Raw genomic sequence first — 17,537 nt, 5'->3', positions numbered from 1 at the left:
AAATGTTATTTATGTTAAATGTATGGGGTTTAATGTTGCTCATTTTAGATTAATAAAGTCTTTCGGTTTTAAATTCTAAGATGATGAGTATTGATAAACGTGACCCACATAAGCAAAATCTCTTGAGATCTCAATGATTTCGGGAGTCCCGAGACCAAAAAAGTTTGAGTACCACCATGATAGGGTTCTCCAGTGATATGAAGTGCCTCCAGCTCTGCCAGGCCCAGGCTGGCTCTGTCTCTGTGGGATGACGTAATTAATGAGACAGAACCAGACCAGGTGGGACTTACCTCCTCCTCCAGCAATCGGTTTCCTGCGGCCATCATCTCGATCATTTCGATCATCCAAGGCATCAGCCAAGTCAAAATCATTTCCTTCATGGGATCCCAAAATAAAAGAAATACTCAATTAGTTCATCTATGGGTAGCTCATTTGGATCCTGTCTCAGAGGGAGCCCCGTGGGATCCTTCCCTTACTGCTCTCCTCAGAGCGGCCTCCTTACCTAAAGTATTTGCTGGAGCTCTGGTGGTTACTGGCCTCTTGGTCGTGGTGGTTACCTGGTTCCATTTCTCTAAAAGCGGAAGAGAGGACAGTAAAGGGAGCACATTTAGGAACAAAATGTAGCAGCCATTCATGTCTCAGGGAAGTTACATCATGAATATTCTTGTCTTGGTCCTTGAGGCTCCTATAGCACCTCTAAATAATCACTTTGAGATGGATGACAAAGAGATATAAAAGGCTTCAATGACATGGGTTCTGTTCACTTTTCTTCAGGGGATGGGGGTTATGAGGCAGACATAGTCCCACATGTGGCCAGGTAAGTGGTAAAGCTGGGACTTGAGCCCGGATCTGTGAGAGACGACCACATGGACTGAGGAGTTCTAGAGTTTGAGCACAAGTGCTTGAGAGCTCCAAGCCTTGGTTCCACCACTGTCAACCTGGCACTTGAACTATAGCTAATCCTGCCCAGGGATGGACAGATTGAGGTTGCATTCCCAGTGAACTGTTTTAGTATCTTATACACAGCAAGTGGTTACAACACACATATATATAATTTTATAAAACTGTGGTTACTGTTATAAACATTAGGTCTCTGGGCTCAACCAGATTCCTTTCAAATATGGACTTCTTTCACACCAATTACACAGATGGCATTCATACATTTTCCAATTGATTCTTTTCTTGAACTTCAGAAGACTGTGCTGTAACTGTTCTCACTATTGAAGTTAATAGACGGAAAAGACAAAGATAGTGCTATATACAGCAAGTACCTGGGAGAGAAACAGCAATGTATGTGGGGAAAAAAACCTAAATGAGTTTTACAGAGCAATAATGTGATATCCAAACTGCCTAGGGACATTTAAAATGTATTGCCTATCATTTTTTGATAGACCTTCGGTGTTGTCTGTGGATCAAAGAAATGCAGGTCTGAATCTTCTGCAAAGAAAGTACAAAAACAATACAGTAAGTCAAGTCATGACCCAACAGTTCTCAGATAGAATAAAGAGGGATATTACAAAATGATAAAAGGACCAATCTAGCAGGAAGACATAATCATCCTGAAAGTGTGTGCACCTAACAATAGAGTGTCTAGACACATTAAGTAAAACCTGATAGAGCTAAAAGGAGAAATAAGCAAACACACATTTATAGTTGGGGACTCACAGCAACTGGTTGAATTACTAGACAGAAAATCTACAAGGATATTGAAGAAGTGAACAATAATCAACCAATGGGATTTAATCGGCACAACAGGACACACCAGCCAATCACAGCAGAGTAAACAATTGTTTAACCACTCACAGAATATTCGCCTGAGATCATATTATGAACCAGGAAATAAACTTCAACAAAGTTAAAAGTATTGAAATTATGCAGAGAGGTATCATTAATTATACTTAATTCAAATTAGAAACAGAGAAGAAACAATAGAAAACAAGAAAATCTCTAAACATTTGGATATTAAACAACATACTTCTAAATAAAACAAGGGTCAAAGAAAAAGTTTCAAAGGAAATTTTTTAAAATACATAGAACTGTGTGAAAATGAAAACACAACATAGCAAAATACGTGGGATCTAAAGCAGTGCAGAGAGAAGTTTATAGTATTCAATGCATAAGTTAGATATCAAGAAAAGCCTCAAATAAATAACCCAAGTTACTAATTCGAGATGCTAGAAAAAGAAGCTAGCTAGATACTAGAAAAACAAAACCAAAGCAAGCAGATAGAAATAATACACACAAGAGCAGAGATCCATGAAATTGAAAATAGGAATGCAATACTAAAAAAAAAAAATAATAAAACCAAAAGCTTATTTATATAGTAAAAAGGGATAAACCTCTAGCCTTAGTAACAAACATAAAAGTTAAAAAAGATGATATGCCAATAAAAGGACTGAAATGGGACATTATAGATCTTGCAACCAGTAAAAGAATAATAATGGAATAATATGAACTTTTTTAGCTCACATATTTGACAACTTGGAAGAAACGGACCAATTTCTCAAAAACCACCAACTACCAAAATACAACCTAATCCTGTGTTCATGGATTAGAAGATGCTAAATTGTTAAAATGGCAATGCATACTATCTAAAGCAATCTACAGATCCAATGGAATCTCTACCAAAATCCCAATGACATTTGTTGCAGAAATAGACAAATTCATCCTAAAATTCACACGGAATTTCAAGGAACCTCAAACAGCCAAAACAATCTAGAAAAAGAACATAGAAGATTCACACTTCCTGATTTTTAAATTTACTACAAAACTACAAATATCACAACACGTGTGGTACTGACATCAAGAACAGACATACAAACCCATGAAATATATTAGGAAGCCCAGAAATAGGCCGGGTGCAGTGGCTCACACCTGTAATCTCAGCACTTTGGGAGGCTGAGGCAGGTACACTGCTTGAGCCCAGGAGCTCAAGACCAGTCTGGCAACATAGTGAAATCCCATCTCTACAAAAAATACAAAAAAATTAGCCAAGTGTGGTGACATGCACCTGTGGTTCCAGCTACTTGAGAGGCTGAGATGGAAAGATCACTTCAGCCCAGGTGGAGGCTGGAGTGAGCCGTGATCACACCACTATACTCCAGCCTGGGTGACAGAGTGAGACCCTGTCAAAAAAAAAAAAAAAAAAAAGGAGAAGAAGGGAGGGAGGGAGGGAAGAAGGAAGGAAGGAAGGGAGGGAGGGAGGCAAAAGGAAGGAAGGGAGGGAGAGAGGGAGGGAGGGAGGGAGGAAGGGAGGCAGGGAGGGAGGGAGGGAAAGGGGAGAAAGGAAAGGAAAAGGGAAGAGAAAGGAGGAAGGAAGGAAGAAAGCAAGCCCAGATATAAACCCTTGGTCACTAGATTCTCAACAGTATGTCAAGACCATTAGATGGGGGAAAGGACAGTCTTTTCAACTAATGGTGCTGGGAAAATTGGATATCCACATGCAAAGCAATGACTTTGGACCCTGACCTATACTATATACAAAAATTAACTCAAAATAGATAGAAGATTCTTAGACATGGTGGCATGAAAAAAAGAAATAGTTCAAAGAACTAAATATAAAAGCTAAAACTATAAAACTCTCAGGAGAAAACATTACAAAAACGTTTCATGATATTGGATTTGAAGATGATTTCCTGGATATGATACCAAAAGCACAGGCAACATCAACAACAAAAACAAAATAAATAAACTGATCTTCATCAAAATTTAAAAATTTTTGAGACAGGGTCTCACTCTGTCAACCAAGCTGGCTGGAGCGCAGTGGCACAATCATGCCACTCACTGCAACCTCCGCCTTCCAGACTCAAGTGACCTTCTTATCTTAGCCTCCTGAGTAGCTAGGACTACAGGCTTACGCCACCATGCCCAGCTAATTTTTGTATTTTTTGTACAGACAGGGTTACCCCATGTTGGCAAGGCTGGCCTCAAACTCCTGGGCTCAAGCCATCCACCTGCTTTGGCATCCCAAAGTGCTGGGATTATAGGCATGTGCCACCATGCCCAGTCTAAAATTAAAAACTTTTGTGCATCAAAGGACAACCTCAAGAGAGTAAAAAGATAACTCTTTTACAAATCTTACATCCAATAAGGGATTAATATCCACACTATATAAAGAACTTACACAAGTCAACAACAACAAAAACCCTGATATTTAAGGCTAGGCAAAGTGGCTCATGCTTGTAATCCCAGAACTTTGGGAGGCTGAGGCAGGTGGATTACTTGAGTCCAGAAGTTCAAGACCAGCCTGGACAACATGGTGAAATCCTGTCTCCACCAAAAAAAAAACAAAAAAACAAAAAACACACACACACACAAAAATTAGACAGGTGTGGTGGCACACCTGTAGTCCCACCTCCTCAGGAGGCTGAAGTAGGAGGATTGCTTGAGCCCGGAGGTGGAGGTTGCAGTAAGCTGAGATCATACCACTGCACTCCAGACTGGGTGACAAAGCAAGACCCTGTCTCAAAAAAAAAAAAAAAAAAAAAAAAGGGAAAAAACAAAAACAAACAAAAAAACGGTTTTAAAATGGGCAAAGGACTTGAATAGACATATCTTCAAGGAAGATATACAAATGACCAATAAGCACATGAAAAGATGCTCAGTGTCATTAGTCATTAGGGATATCAAATAAAAACTGCAATGAGATACCAGTTTGCACCCATTAGGATGGCTATTATCAAAAGAAAAATGAAAAATTACAAGTATTGGTGTGGACATGAAGAAATTGGAACCCTGGTATATTGCTGGTGGGAATGTAAAATGGTGCAGCTGCTGTGGAAAACAGTTTGGCACTTCCTCAAAATGTGAAACAGAGTTCCCATATGATCCAGCAATTCCACTTCTAGGTCCATACCCAAATGAATTGAAAGCAGAGACTCTAACAGATATCTGTACGCCAATGTTCCTAACAGCATTATTCACAACAGCTAAAAGGTGGAAACAACACAAATGGCCATCAACATATAAATGGATAAACAAAATATGGTATATACATATAATGCAATATTATTCAGCCTTAAAAGAAAGAAACTCTGGTACATGCCGCAACATGAAAAAACCTAGAAAACATTATATTAAGTGAAATAAACCAGACACAAAAGAACAAATCTTGTGCAATTCTGCTTATAAGAGGTACCTAGAATGGGCAAATTCTTAGAGATAGAAAGTATAACAGAGGTTACCAGGGGCTAGGAGTAAGGAGAAATGAGGAGTTACTGTTGTATGGGCATAGGGATTCTAACTGGGCTGATGAAAAACTTTTGGAAATGATCATGGTAATAGCTGCACAACATTGTGAATACCGATGAGCCTCCATATCCATAGGTTCCGCATCCAGAACCATGTGTTTGACCAATCATGGATCAAAATATTCAAAGAACCAAAAACAAAAAGTAATACAACTATAAAAATAATATAAATTTTTAAAATGCAGTATAATAACCATACAGCATTATACTATATTAGGTATTATAAGTAATCTGGAAATGATTTAAACTATATGGGAGGATATGTGTGGGTTATATGCAAATACTATGCCATTTCATATCAGAGAATTGAGCATCAAAGGATTTTGGTATTTGCAGGGGGTCCCGGATCCAATGCCCAGGAAATACTAAAGGAGAGGCAAATGTCTACTAAGTACCACCGAATTATACAACTTAAAAATGGTTAAAACAGTAAATTTTATATGTATGCTTACCACAATAATAAAAAACTCAGCCGGGCACGGAGGCTCACACCTGTAATCCCAGTACTTTGGGTGGGTGGATCACACCTGAGTCAGGAGTTCGAGATCAGCCTGACCAACATGGAGAAACCCCGTCACTACTAAAAATATAAAATTAGCCAGGTGTGGTGGTGCATCCCTGTAATCCCAGCTACTCGGGAGGCTGAGGCAGGAGATTCACTTGAACCTGGGAGGCGGAGGCGGAGGTTGCGGTGAGCCGAGATCACGCCTTTGCACTCCAGCTTGGGCAACAAAAGTGAAACTTCGTCTCAAAACAACAACAACAACAACAACAACAACAAAAAACAAACCTCAACCTAGATGAAATACACAACCTGAATATTCCTATAACCACTAATTAATTCAATTAAAGTCTCCTAAAAAAAAGAAACCTCCAGGACTTGGTGATTTACCTGGAGAATTCTACCAAACATTTAAAAAGGAATTAACACCAATTGTATACAATCTCTTCCAGAAAGGAGACAGGAGAAAATTTCTTCCCCATTCATTTTGTAAGGCCAGTATTACCCTGGTAACAAACACAGATAAAGACCTGTATTAGTCCATTTTCACACTGATATAAAGATACTGCCTGAGACAGGATAATTTATAAAGAAAAGAGGTTTAATTGACTTACAGTTCCTCATGGCTGGGGAGGCCTCAGAAAATTTACAATTATAGTGGAAGGCAAAGGGGAGATAGGCATCTTCACAAGGTGGCAGGAGAGAGAGAGGAGCAAAGCGGGAACTGCCAAACACTTCAAAAATCATCAGCTCTCGTGAGAACTCACTTACTATCATGAGAACGGCATGGGGAACCATCCCTATGATCCAATCACCTTCCACCAGGTCCCTCCCTAGACACCTGGGGATTACAATTCAAGATGAGATCTGGGTGGGGACACAGAACCAAACTATATCAAGACCATATTTAAAAAAAAAAAAAAAATATATATATATATATATATACACACACACACACACACACACACACACACACTAATGTCTCTCATCAATTTACATGCCAAATCGTCAACAAAATATTAGCAAACATAGTAGAATGCAGAAAGAGAATTAAACAGCATGAAAAATTGAATTTATTCCAGTCAGGCAAGCTGGATCAATACTTGAAAATCAATCAATGTAATCTACCCTGTCAACAGGCCAAAGAAGACAAATCATATCAATGGACATGAAAAAATCTAACACCCATTTATGGAAAAAAAAATACTTTCAGCAAATTAGATATAAAGGGGAACTATCTCAACTTCATAAAGAACATCTAGAAAACACGTATAGCTATCAGCAGACTTAATGGTGAAAGACTAAACGCTCTTTCTCTAAGGTCCGAAACAGAGCAAGGACATCACTCTTACCACTCTTATTTAACATGGTACTGAAATGTCTAGCATTGCAACATGAAAAAATATATACAGATTGGAAAGGAAGAACTATATATGTTTCTGTTTGCAGATGACATGATCGGGTACATAGAAAATTCCAAGAAATCTACAAAAAATTCCTATAACTAATAAGGGAGTTCAGCAAGGTCTCAGGATACAAGATCAATAATATCGATCACATATAATAGTAGTGAACATATTAAACCCAAAATTAAAAAGACACTGCCATTCACAATTGCTCCAAAGAAAATATTTAGGATGGGACAGTGGCTCACGCCTATAATGCCAGCACTTTAAGAGGACAAAGCGGGCAGATCACCTGAGCTCAGGTTTGAAACCTGGGCAACATGGGTGAAACCCCATCTTTATTAAAATACAAAAATTAGCCAGGTGTGGTGGTATGTGCCTGTAGTCCCAGCTACTTGGGAGGCTGAGGTGGGAATCTTGCCCAGGCTGGGAGGTGGAGGCTGCAGTGAGGCGAGATCATGCACACTCCAGCCTGGGCAGCAGAGCAAGACTCAGTCTCAAAAAAAGAAAAGGAGCAATTTTTTTTTTTTTGGATGGAGTCACCCCTGGCCAGCCAGGCTGGAGTGCAGTCAATAGTCTTGATCTTAGCTAACTGCAAGCTGCCTCCCAGGTTCATGTTCTCCTGCCTCAGTCTCCTGAGTAGCTGGGACTGGGCACCCACCACCACACCTGGCTAATTTTTAATTATTTTAGTGGAGATAGGGAAAACTGCACCATATTGTCAGCCAAGAGATAGTCTTAATCTCATGACCTTGTGATCTGCCGCCTATCAAAGTGCTTGGTTGAATGAGCACACCACATCTGGCCTTTTTTTTTTTTTTTTTTTTTCTGAGACAGAGACTTTACTTTGTCACGCAGGCTGGAGTGCAACAGGCGTGATCTCGGCTCACTGCAAACTCCACCTTCCGAGTTCCAGCTGATTCTCTGCCTCAGCCTCCTGGTAGGTGGGATTACAGGTCTGCGTGCCACTGCGCCCACACTAATTTTTTAAATTTTGTAGAGACTGGGTTTCACCATGTTGTCAGGCTGGTCTTGAACTCCTGACCTGTGTCCTGCTTCGGCCTCTAAAAAGTGCTGGGATTACAAGTGAGGCACCACGCCCGGCTAGAAAAGAAAATATTTAAACATACATTTAAACGTATGCGGGATCCTCTATGCGAAAATTAGAGTGTTCTCAAGAAAAGACATCAAAGAAGACATAAATCAGCCCAGTTGAGAGACATACTGTATTCATGGATTAGAAGACTCCCTGTAGGCAGGCGGTGGCTCAAACCTGAAATCCCAGCACTGGGAGGCGGGTGGATCAGAGGTCAGAATCCCAGCATCCTGGCCCCATGGGTGAAACCCGTCTCTACTAGAAATGCAAAAACTAGCGAGGCGAGGTGGCTGAGCTAGTCTACTGGAGGCTGGGCGGAGAATGGTGTGAACCCAGGAGGTGGAGCTTGCAGTGAGCTGAGATGACCACTGCACTCCAGCCTGGGCTACAGAAATGAGACTCCGTCTCAAAAAAAAAAAAAAAAAAAAAAAAGAAGACTCCACAAAGTAAAAATGTCAACTGTCCCAAAACGGATCTATGTTTAATACACATCCTATCATAATCCCAGTAAGATTTTTTCTAGACTAGGCAAAGACAAACTTAATCTAAAATTATATGGAAAGGCACAGGCCCTAGAAGAGCCTTAAAAGAACTTGACAAAGCAGAATAAAGTGGAACAAATTACTCTAACCAATATTAAAGCTGAATTTATAGTTATAGTAATCAGAACAGTGGCTGAGGGACAGACACACAGATCAATCGAACAGAATGAAGAGCGCAAAAAGACCCCAAATACACTCAAGTGATTCTTGATAAAGGTACAAAAGCAATTTGATAAAGCATAGCCTTTTGAACAAATGGTGCTGGAGTGGGCATCAATAGGTAAAGCTGAACAAACTGGGCATCAATAGGTAAAAACAATGAATCTCAACCTAATCCGCACACCTTATTAAAAATGAGCTCAAAATGGGTGATCGTCTTTACTTAAAGTTATGAAACTTCAAAAGAAAACATAAAAAAATCTTTGGGACTGAGAGCTTGGTAAAGAGTTCACACAATTGACAACAAAGCCACGTTCCATAAAAAGAAAAACTGATACATCTGCCTTGTGAAAATTAAAACATTTCCTCTGTAAAAGACCCGGTTAAGAAGATGAAAATATTACATTTTCAACAATGGACAGGTCATCCAGACAGGAAAATCAATAAAGAAACAGTGGGCCAGGACAACACTCTAGACCAAATGGACCTAACAGACATATACAAAACATTCTATCCAACAGCAGCAGAATACACATTCTTTTCAAGCACACATGGAACATTCTCCAGGTCACATGTTAGGTCACAGAAAAGGTCTTAACAAATTTAACAAGACTGAAATCAAATCAAGTGTCTTTTCCACCCACGATGGTACAAAACTAGAAGTTAACAGAGAATTGGAAAATTCACAAATGTGTAGAAATTAAACAACATTCTCCTGAGCAACCAATGGGTCAAAGAAGAAATCAAAAGGGAAATCAAAAAAATTCTTGACACAAATAAAAATAGAAACACAACATACCAAAACTTATGAGATGCAGCAAAAGCAGTCCTGAGAGAGAACTTTATAGCAATAAATGCCAACCTAAACAAAAAACAAAGATCTTGCCAGGCACGGTGGCCCATGCATGTAATCCCAGCACTTTGAGAGATCATTGTGGGCAGATCATGAGGTCAGGAGTTTGAGAACAGCCTGGCCAAGAGACCAGCCTGGCCAACATGGTGAAACCCCATCTCTAGTAGAAACAAATGAAATAAGTAACAGAAGAACAATAAAGTCTATAAAAACCAAAGATGGTTTTTGAAAAGATCAACAAAATTGACAAACCTTTAGCAAGACTGACAAAGAAAAGGACAGAAGACTCATTACTGAAATCAGAAATGAAAGAGAGGATATCACTAAAGACCTAATAGAAATGAAAAGGATTTTAAGGGAATATCATTGACAGAAGTATGCCAATAAATTGGACAGCCTAGATGAAATGGACAAACTCCTAGAAAGATACAAACTACTGAAGTTGACCCAAGAAGAAAGAGAAAATCTGGTCAGGTGTGGTGGCTCATGCCTTGTAATCCCAGCACTTTGGGAGGCTGAGGCAGGAGCATTACCTGAGCCCATGAGTGCAATACCAGCTTAGGCAGCATGGTGAGATCCTGTCTCTATTAAATTAAATAAAACAAAATAAAAATAAAACTGAAACTCACCAATAAAAACACAATAACCCAATTTAAAATGGACAAAGGATTTGAATAGACATTTCTCCAAAAAACATAAGCAATATTCAATAAAGCACATGAAAAGATGCTTGATTTCATTAGCATTAGGGAAATGCACATCAAAACCACAATAAGACAATAAGACACCACTTCACGCCCACGAAGGTGACTGCAATAAAAGAGACTTAAGATTCTACTTTCAGGGGTCATTTCCACAGTTTGTTACTAGAGAAGATTCTCTGAAGGTATAGAGCATCAAAAAAATAAATAAATAAAAAATTTAAAAAGGAAATAGAAAATCTGAATAGATCCATAATAGATAGAATAATACAAAAAACTTTCCCAAAAGAAAAGCCCAGAGTCATATGCCTTCACTGATAAATTCTATAAAATATTTAAATAATTAACAGCAATTCTTCAGCAACTCTTCCAGAAAATAAGAGGAGACAACACTACCTAAATAAGCCAATGAAATCAGTAGTGTGCTGATATCAAAACCAGACAAAGACATCACAAAAAAAACTACAAACCTATTTCTGTTAGTAATATAGATGCAAAATTCCTCAACAAAATATAAGGATACCAAGTGCAACAAAAACAGTTATATTCCAAATGATTTTTTTAAGGCTCAAAAGCAATTCAACGGGCAGATAGTCTTTTTAACAAATGGTCCTAGAACAATTAGACATTCACGGGCAAGCAAGTGAAGTTTCAGGAAAAAAAACACAGGAGAAAATCTATAAAACCTAGGTATAGACAAAGATCTTGTTCTTAGATTTGGCATCAAAAGCACGATCCAGGCCGAGTGCAGTGGTTCATGCCTGTAATCCTAGCACTTTGGGGGGCTAAGATGGGTAGATGGCTTGAGCCCGGAGTTCAAGACCAGCCCGGGCAGCACAGTGAGACCTTATCTCTGCAAAAAATACAAAAATTAGCCAGGTGTGGTAGTGCGCAACTATAGTCCCAGCTACTTGGGAAGCTGAGTGGGGAGGATCACTTGAGCCCGTAAGGTCAAGGCTGCAGTGAACCATGATCATGCCACTGCACTGCAGCCTGGGAAACAGAGTGAGACCCTGTCTTGGGCAAAAAAAATAAGTACGATCGATAAAAGGAAAAATTGACAAACTAGACATCATCAAAATCTAAAACTTCTGCAAAAGACTCTGTTAAGAGGATGAAAAGACAAGCTACAGAATGGAAGAAAGTATTTGCAAACCACATATCTGACTAAGGACAAATGTCTACAATATTTAAGGAACTCTCAAACTCAGTAGTAAGAAAAACAAAAAAATCTAATTAGAAAATGGACCAAAGACATGAACAGACATTCCACTGAATAGGATATACGGATGGCAAACGAATACATGAAAAGGTGTTCAATATCATTAGCCAGAGAAATGCAAACTAAACCACAACAAGATATTACCACACACTTATAAAATGACTAAAACAGAAATAGTGATAGCCCAAATGCTGGTGAAGATACAGAGAAAATGGCACTGACACAATGCTTTAGGGATTGCAAAATATTACAACCTTCATGGAAAACTGATCATTTCTTATAAAACTAAACATGTAACAACCATGTGATCCAGTCATCGCACTCTTGGGCATTTACTCATAAAGAAAGAGAAATTTATGTTCACACAAAAATACTATGCATGAGAGTTTACAGCAGCCTTGTTCATAATAGCCAAAACTGGCTTCAATACATCAAGTAAACAAACTGTGGTACATCCATCCCATGGAATACTCCTTGGCAATAAGAATGAATGAGCAACTGATACACCCAACAATATGAATGGATGCCAACTGAATTATACATGAAAAAGGCCAATTCCAAAGGGTTGCCTACTTTATAATTATATTTACATAACATTTTTTAAATACAACTTTTCTTTTTGCCTCCCCCAAAACTGAATGTCATGAAATGACAACATTTTACAAATGGAAAACAGATCAATGGTTGCCAGAGATTAGGAAAGGGATGGGGAAGGGGAAATAAAATTGTAGGAAGGTGGGTGTGGTTATAAAATGTAATCATGGCATACTTATGGCGATGGAACTGTTTGTATCTGACTGTGATGATAGATACACAAACCTACACACGTGATAAAAGTGCAGAGAAGACACACACACATGTGAGTGCAAACAAAACTAGGAAATTTGAATAAATGCATAGATTATATCTATGTCAACATATGGCTTTGAGAGTAGAGTACAATTTTCAAGATGCTGCTATTAGGGGAAACTGGGTGAAGGGTACAAGGGGTCCTTCTCTATTATTTCTTACAACTACACATGAATCAATGATTATCTAAAAATGAAAGTTTAATTTTTAAAAAGTAGGTAAAGAGAAAGTTGAGAATCAAGGGTCATTTTGTCAAAAAAGTTTTGACACTTAAATGACTTAACTTCAGCAGTGCAGGGAAACCTAGAAAATAATTGAACACTGTTTTAGCTACTAAGTTTATGATAGTATGTTCAGCAACACTGGAAAATTAACATGAGGAAGTTGAAAATTTTTTAATTGTATTAGAGCATGACCTTTTAATATTCTCTAACAAAACAGGAAGTACATTTCAAGCATTTATGTGGCACACGGAAATACAAAAGTTGACATGAAAAAAACAACTTATGTGATTATTTCCATTCTGAGCAGTATGAGCCATTCCTCTCAAAGAAGATTTTTTTCCTTGAAAAAGTGACTTGAAGAGTACTTAATCAATATTTAAAGTTTTTTTTAAACTAACTATGGTTTTGCCAACTTGAATGTCTGTTAGATGTTTTCTTGAAAATGAACGAGTCTGTCAATTTAAAGAAAGCCACTCATGGTACTTGTTGCCAATGATAAGATTTCAAGGAAAAGTTAGAACTTCAAAAACATCTTTCTCTACCACTGTGAGTTTAACAGTTTCCCCAATACATTTTTTTTGAAATGAGATGGGTGATGATATGAACAAATATGACTTTCAGTTTTACACAATGACGCATGGCATTACTTGGAAGCTCGAAAAACCTCAAGGCACTAATATTTTCCAAATGACCAACATGCAATGTTACAAAACCATGAATGGGTAAAAGATCCATTGAAAGGACAAAAGAGTGCCACGGAACCAAGTGTGGAAAGTGTACTGATAGAGTTTCACACTCCACACTATGCTTAACCTGTAAGAAACAACCGCTTTTGTTGGGGCCAAGTTTTGGTGTCCTATCCAAGATTATCCACAAAGATCTGAAAAGTCTGTGAAAATATTCCTCCCTTTCCCCCCTGAGTATGGGTGTGAGGCCAGATTTCCTTCATATACTTCAACCAAAACAACATCTCGCGATGGAATAAAGTGCCTGTGAGAATCCAGCTACTTCCATCCAGCCAGACATGAGAGAAATCTGCAAAAATGTAACATCATGCCATTCTCCTCAATACAAGTTTTTGTCTCGTCAAGCATAGTTATTTCTCATAAAAATGTTATGTATGTTAAATGTACGGGTTTAATGTTGTTCATTTTAGATTAATAAAGTCTTTCAGTTTTAAATTCTAAGATGATGAGCATTGGTAAACGTGACCCACATAAACAAAAATCTCTTGAGATCTCAATGATTTGGGGAGTCCCGAGACAAAAAAGGTTTGAGAACTACTGTTATAGGGTTCTCCACTGGCTTCAAGTGCCTCCAGCTCTGCCAAGCCCAGACTGACTCTGGCTCTGTGGGATATTGTAATTAATGAGACAGAATCCTGTAGTAGTTTCAACCAGCAAGGACTTACCTCTTCCTCCTATACCCGGTTTCCTGCGGCCATTATCTTGATCATCGAAAGCATCAGCCAAGTCAAATCCACTACCTTCAGTGGGCCCCAAAACATAAAAGAAACAGCCAACTGATTAACAACTGGGTATAAGATTCCAAAATAAGCAAAATGCCCATGGGGTCAACTGATCAGTACTGATCAGTACTTAACAATGGGTTAAGACAAAGAGACTTATATTGGAATCCGATTCTGTGTACAGACATTGATAATGAAAATATCTGCAGGATAGAAAAAGTTACTACTTTCCGACTTTGCAGAATACCACCAGTTTTGCAATTAATTTATATTCGTAGGTATGCTCTGCTTAGGCTAGCAGTCAGACCATTTTAACAATATACTCACTGATTGTAGGTATTAACCCAAAATTCAAAACCAGGTACACAGAGTCCATAAACAGGATAACCAAAAGGGAGAGGTCATGTGGTCATGAAGCACCCCTTTGAATGTGGAAATGTGAAGAAATGAGGGCAAATCATGAAGCAGCAGTGACTTTCTTGGATCATCACTGTCTCTTCAGAAGAAAGGTAGCTCTCTACTGCACAGAACCTATTATCATGCCCCCGACCACTGGTAACAAGTTGCTGAATGGGAGCAATGACTGGGAAGCCAGCCACACAGTCACGTTTTTCTTTACATCAGTGAAGATGTCTAAATGGTAAAATGGCCCATCTGAAGAGAGGGTCAAGTGACAACAGGAAAGAGTTGTTAAGAAGAACCAGGTCCCAAAATCCTTTACTGAAAGATGACACTGTAAAATAAATGCCATTCCAAAATGTTCCATCTGCCTAAAGAAAATGCTTGATCAGCTTCATAAAACCTAAACAATTACATTTTTCCTGATTTTAGAAAATGAAATGGCTAAAAAGGGGAAGAAGTCCAAATGCATTTTCCTCTTGAAATTTTCCCAGGCAGGACTTTTCATAAAAAACACAGAAGGCATAGTGATCAGCCAGGTATGCACTCCATTAAGTTAAACTCAGTGTTCACATGGACGCCTTGGTTATTTCTGCACACATGGGTCTTAAAACTATAGGTAGTTCACTTGCATGCTACCCCAGAGGGAACTCCAGAGGGCCCTTCCTCACTGCCCTCCTTAAGGCAGCCACATTACCTGGAGGTTTTGCTGGAGCTCTGGTGATTCCTGGCCTATTGGTTGTGGTGGTGGTGGTGTGATCCCATGGCTCTAAAAGGGAGAGGGAGGACAGCAAGGGGAGCACATTTAGTAACAAAACACAGCAGCTACTCTATGACTTGGGGAAGTCATATTGTGAGTAGAATATCCTTGTCTTGGTCCTTGAGGCCCCTCTATCTAGGAGCTCCAGAGAATCATACTGAAAAGGATGACAAAATGATATAGGTTTAAATGAGATGAGTTCAGCTCACTTTTCTTTGGAGGCTGAGGGTGGTAAGGTGGACATGGTCTCACATGTGACCTGGTGATTACTGAACCTGGGCTTGTGCCCAGATCTGCTGGAGATGACATATGTTCCAGGGAGTTCCACAGCCTGAGCATGATCCTTAAGGTCTCCAAGCCTTGCTTCCACAACTATCAACCTGGCACTTTAAACATAAATAATCCTGCTGAGGGATAGACTAAGGTTACATTCTTAGTGGAATATGGGAGTATTTCATAAACTGAAAGTGGTTACAACATATGCACACAATATTTTATATAAGTGTGGCTACTATTGGAAATATTAGGTCTTTGAACTCAACCATATTCCTTTAAAATTGTAGATAACTTTCACAAGAATTATACAATGTGCATGAGGTTTTTTCCAATAGTTTCTCTTCATAAACATCAAGACTATGTTGTACATATTCTCACTAATGGAAATATCAGAGAAAACAATTTAAGGAATGGGAAAGGCAAAGGTGAAACAGGTTTAGCTTTGAATACAGCAAGTACTCAATAATTACTGACTATTCAGAAAACAAACAGCAAAAATAGAAATCAGTTGAGGTCAGGTGTACTGTCATGTGCCTATAGTCCTAGCCACTTGGGAGTATCAGGGAGGAGAATTGCTTAAGCCCATAAGTTTGAGGCTCTAGTGCACTATGATTATGCCTGTGAATAGCCACTGCACTCCAGGCTGGGCAACAAAGCAAGACCCCATCTCTAAAAAACATAAGTTGAAAGTAAAAGGATGGAAGAAGATATACTATGCAAACAATAACCATAAGAGAGCTGGAGTAGCTATACTAATATCAGATAAGATTTACATTATAACAAAACTTGTTAATGGAGTCAAAGAGTGACAATTTATAATTATTTATAATGATGAAAGGATCAATCCAAGAGGAAGACATAATAATTTTAAATATATATACACCTAACAACACAGCCCCAAAATACATGAAGCAAAAAATCACAAAATTGAAGAGAACAGATGATTTAACAATAATAGTTGGAAATTTCAATATCTTTTCAATCACAGAAGAAACAATTAGGCAGATACATATATATGACTTGAACAACTTTATAAAACAACTAGACCTAACAGACACCTATAGAACACACCACCCAATAACAAAATACACATTCTACTCAAGTGCATGTGAAACATTCTTCAAGGTAGACCATATGTAGGTTACAAAATAAATCTCAATAAACTTAAAAAGACTGAAGCCATACAAATTATGTTCTTCAGCACAACAGAATGAAAGTAGAGATCAGTTTCAGAAGGGTATTTGGAAAATTCACAATTACATGGAAATTAAAGAGCACACTCCTAAACAACAAATAGGTCAAAAAAAATCACAAGGGAAATTATGAAATACTTTGATATCAGTGAAAATGAAAACACAACATACCAAAACTTGTGTGTTACACTGAAAGCAGTGCTCAGAGGGAAATTTATAGCTGTAAACGCCTACATCAAAAAAAGAAAGATCTCAAATTGATAACCTAAACTTTCACATTAATAAACTAGAAAAAGAAGGCTTTGCAGACACTGCCACCGTCAACCCTGGTCAAGTCCACTGTGTTCTTCGACATCGTCGCTGTCTAGGGTGAGTCCTTGGGCCAGGTCTCCTTCAAACTGTTTGCAGACAAGTTCCAAAGACAGCAGGAAACTTTCATGCTCTGAGCACTAGAGAGAAAGGATTTGGTTATAAGGGTTCTTACTTTCCTAGAATTATTCCAGGGTTTATGTGCTAGGGTGGTGACTTCACATGCCCTAACAGTAATGGTGGCAAATCTAACTACCAGGAGAAACTTGATGATGAGAACTTCAACCTGAAGCATACAGGTCCTGATATCTGGCCCACAGCAAATGGTA

The 17,537-nt window shown here is 38.6% G+C and overlaps 1 protein-coding gene across 1 annotated transcript in view; it reads right to left on the bottom strand.

Annotated features, from left to right (window-relative positions):
* CD99L2 (CD99 molecule like 2) overlaps nt 1–17,537 on the bottom strand; it is a 63,514-nt gene that overhangs the window by 27,372 nt on the left and 18,605 nt on the right. The window contains exons 3-6 of the mRNA XM_031660912.1: nt 15,368–15,439; nt 14,215–14,289; nt 503–571; nt 291–374 (exon numbers count right to left, since the gene is read on the bottom strand). Coding sequence (XP_031516772.1) covers nt 291–374; nt 503–571; nt 14,215–14,289; nt 15,368–15,439 — 300 coding nt within the window. The remainder of the gene's footprint in view (nt 1–290; nt 375–502; nt 572–14,214; nt 14,290–15,367; nt 15,440–17,537) is intronic.

The sequence above is a fragment of the Papio anubis genome, chromosome X, assembly GCF_008728515.1.
Source record: "Papio anubis isolate 15944 chromosome X, Panubis1.0, whole genome shotgun sequence".
In the NCBI taxonomy this organism is placed as follows: domain Eukaryota; kingdom Metazoa; phylum Chordata; class Mammalia; order Primates; family Cercopithecidae; genus Papio; species Papio anubis.
The sequence above is the reverse complement of the archived record's forward strand: the minus strand, read 5'-3'. Positions and strand labels throughout refer to the sequence as shown.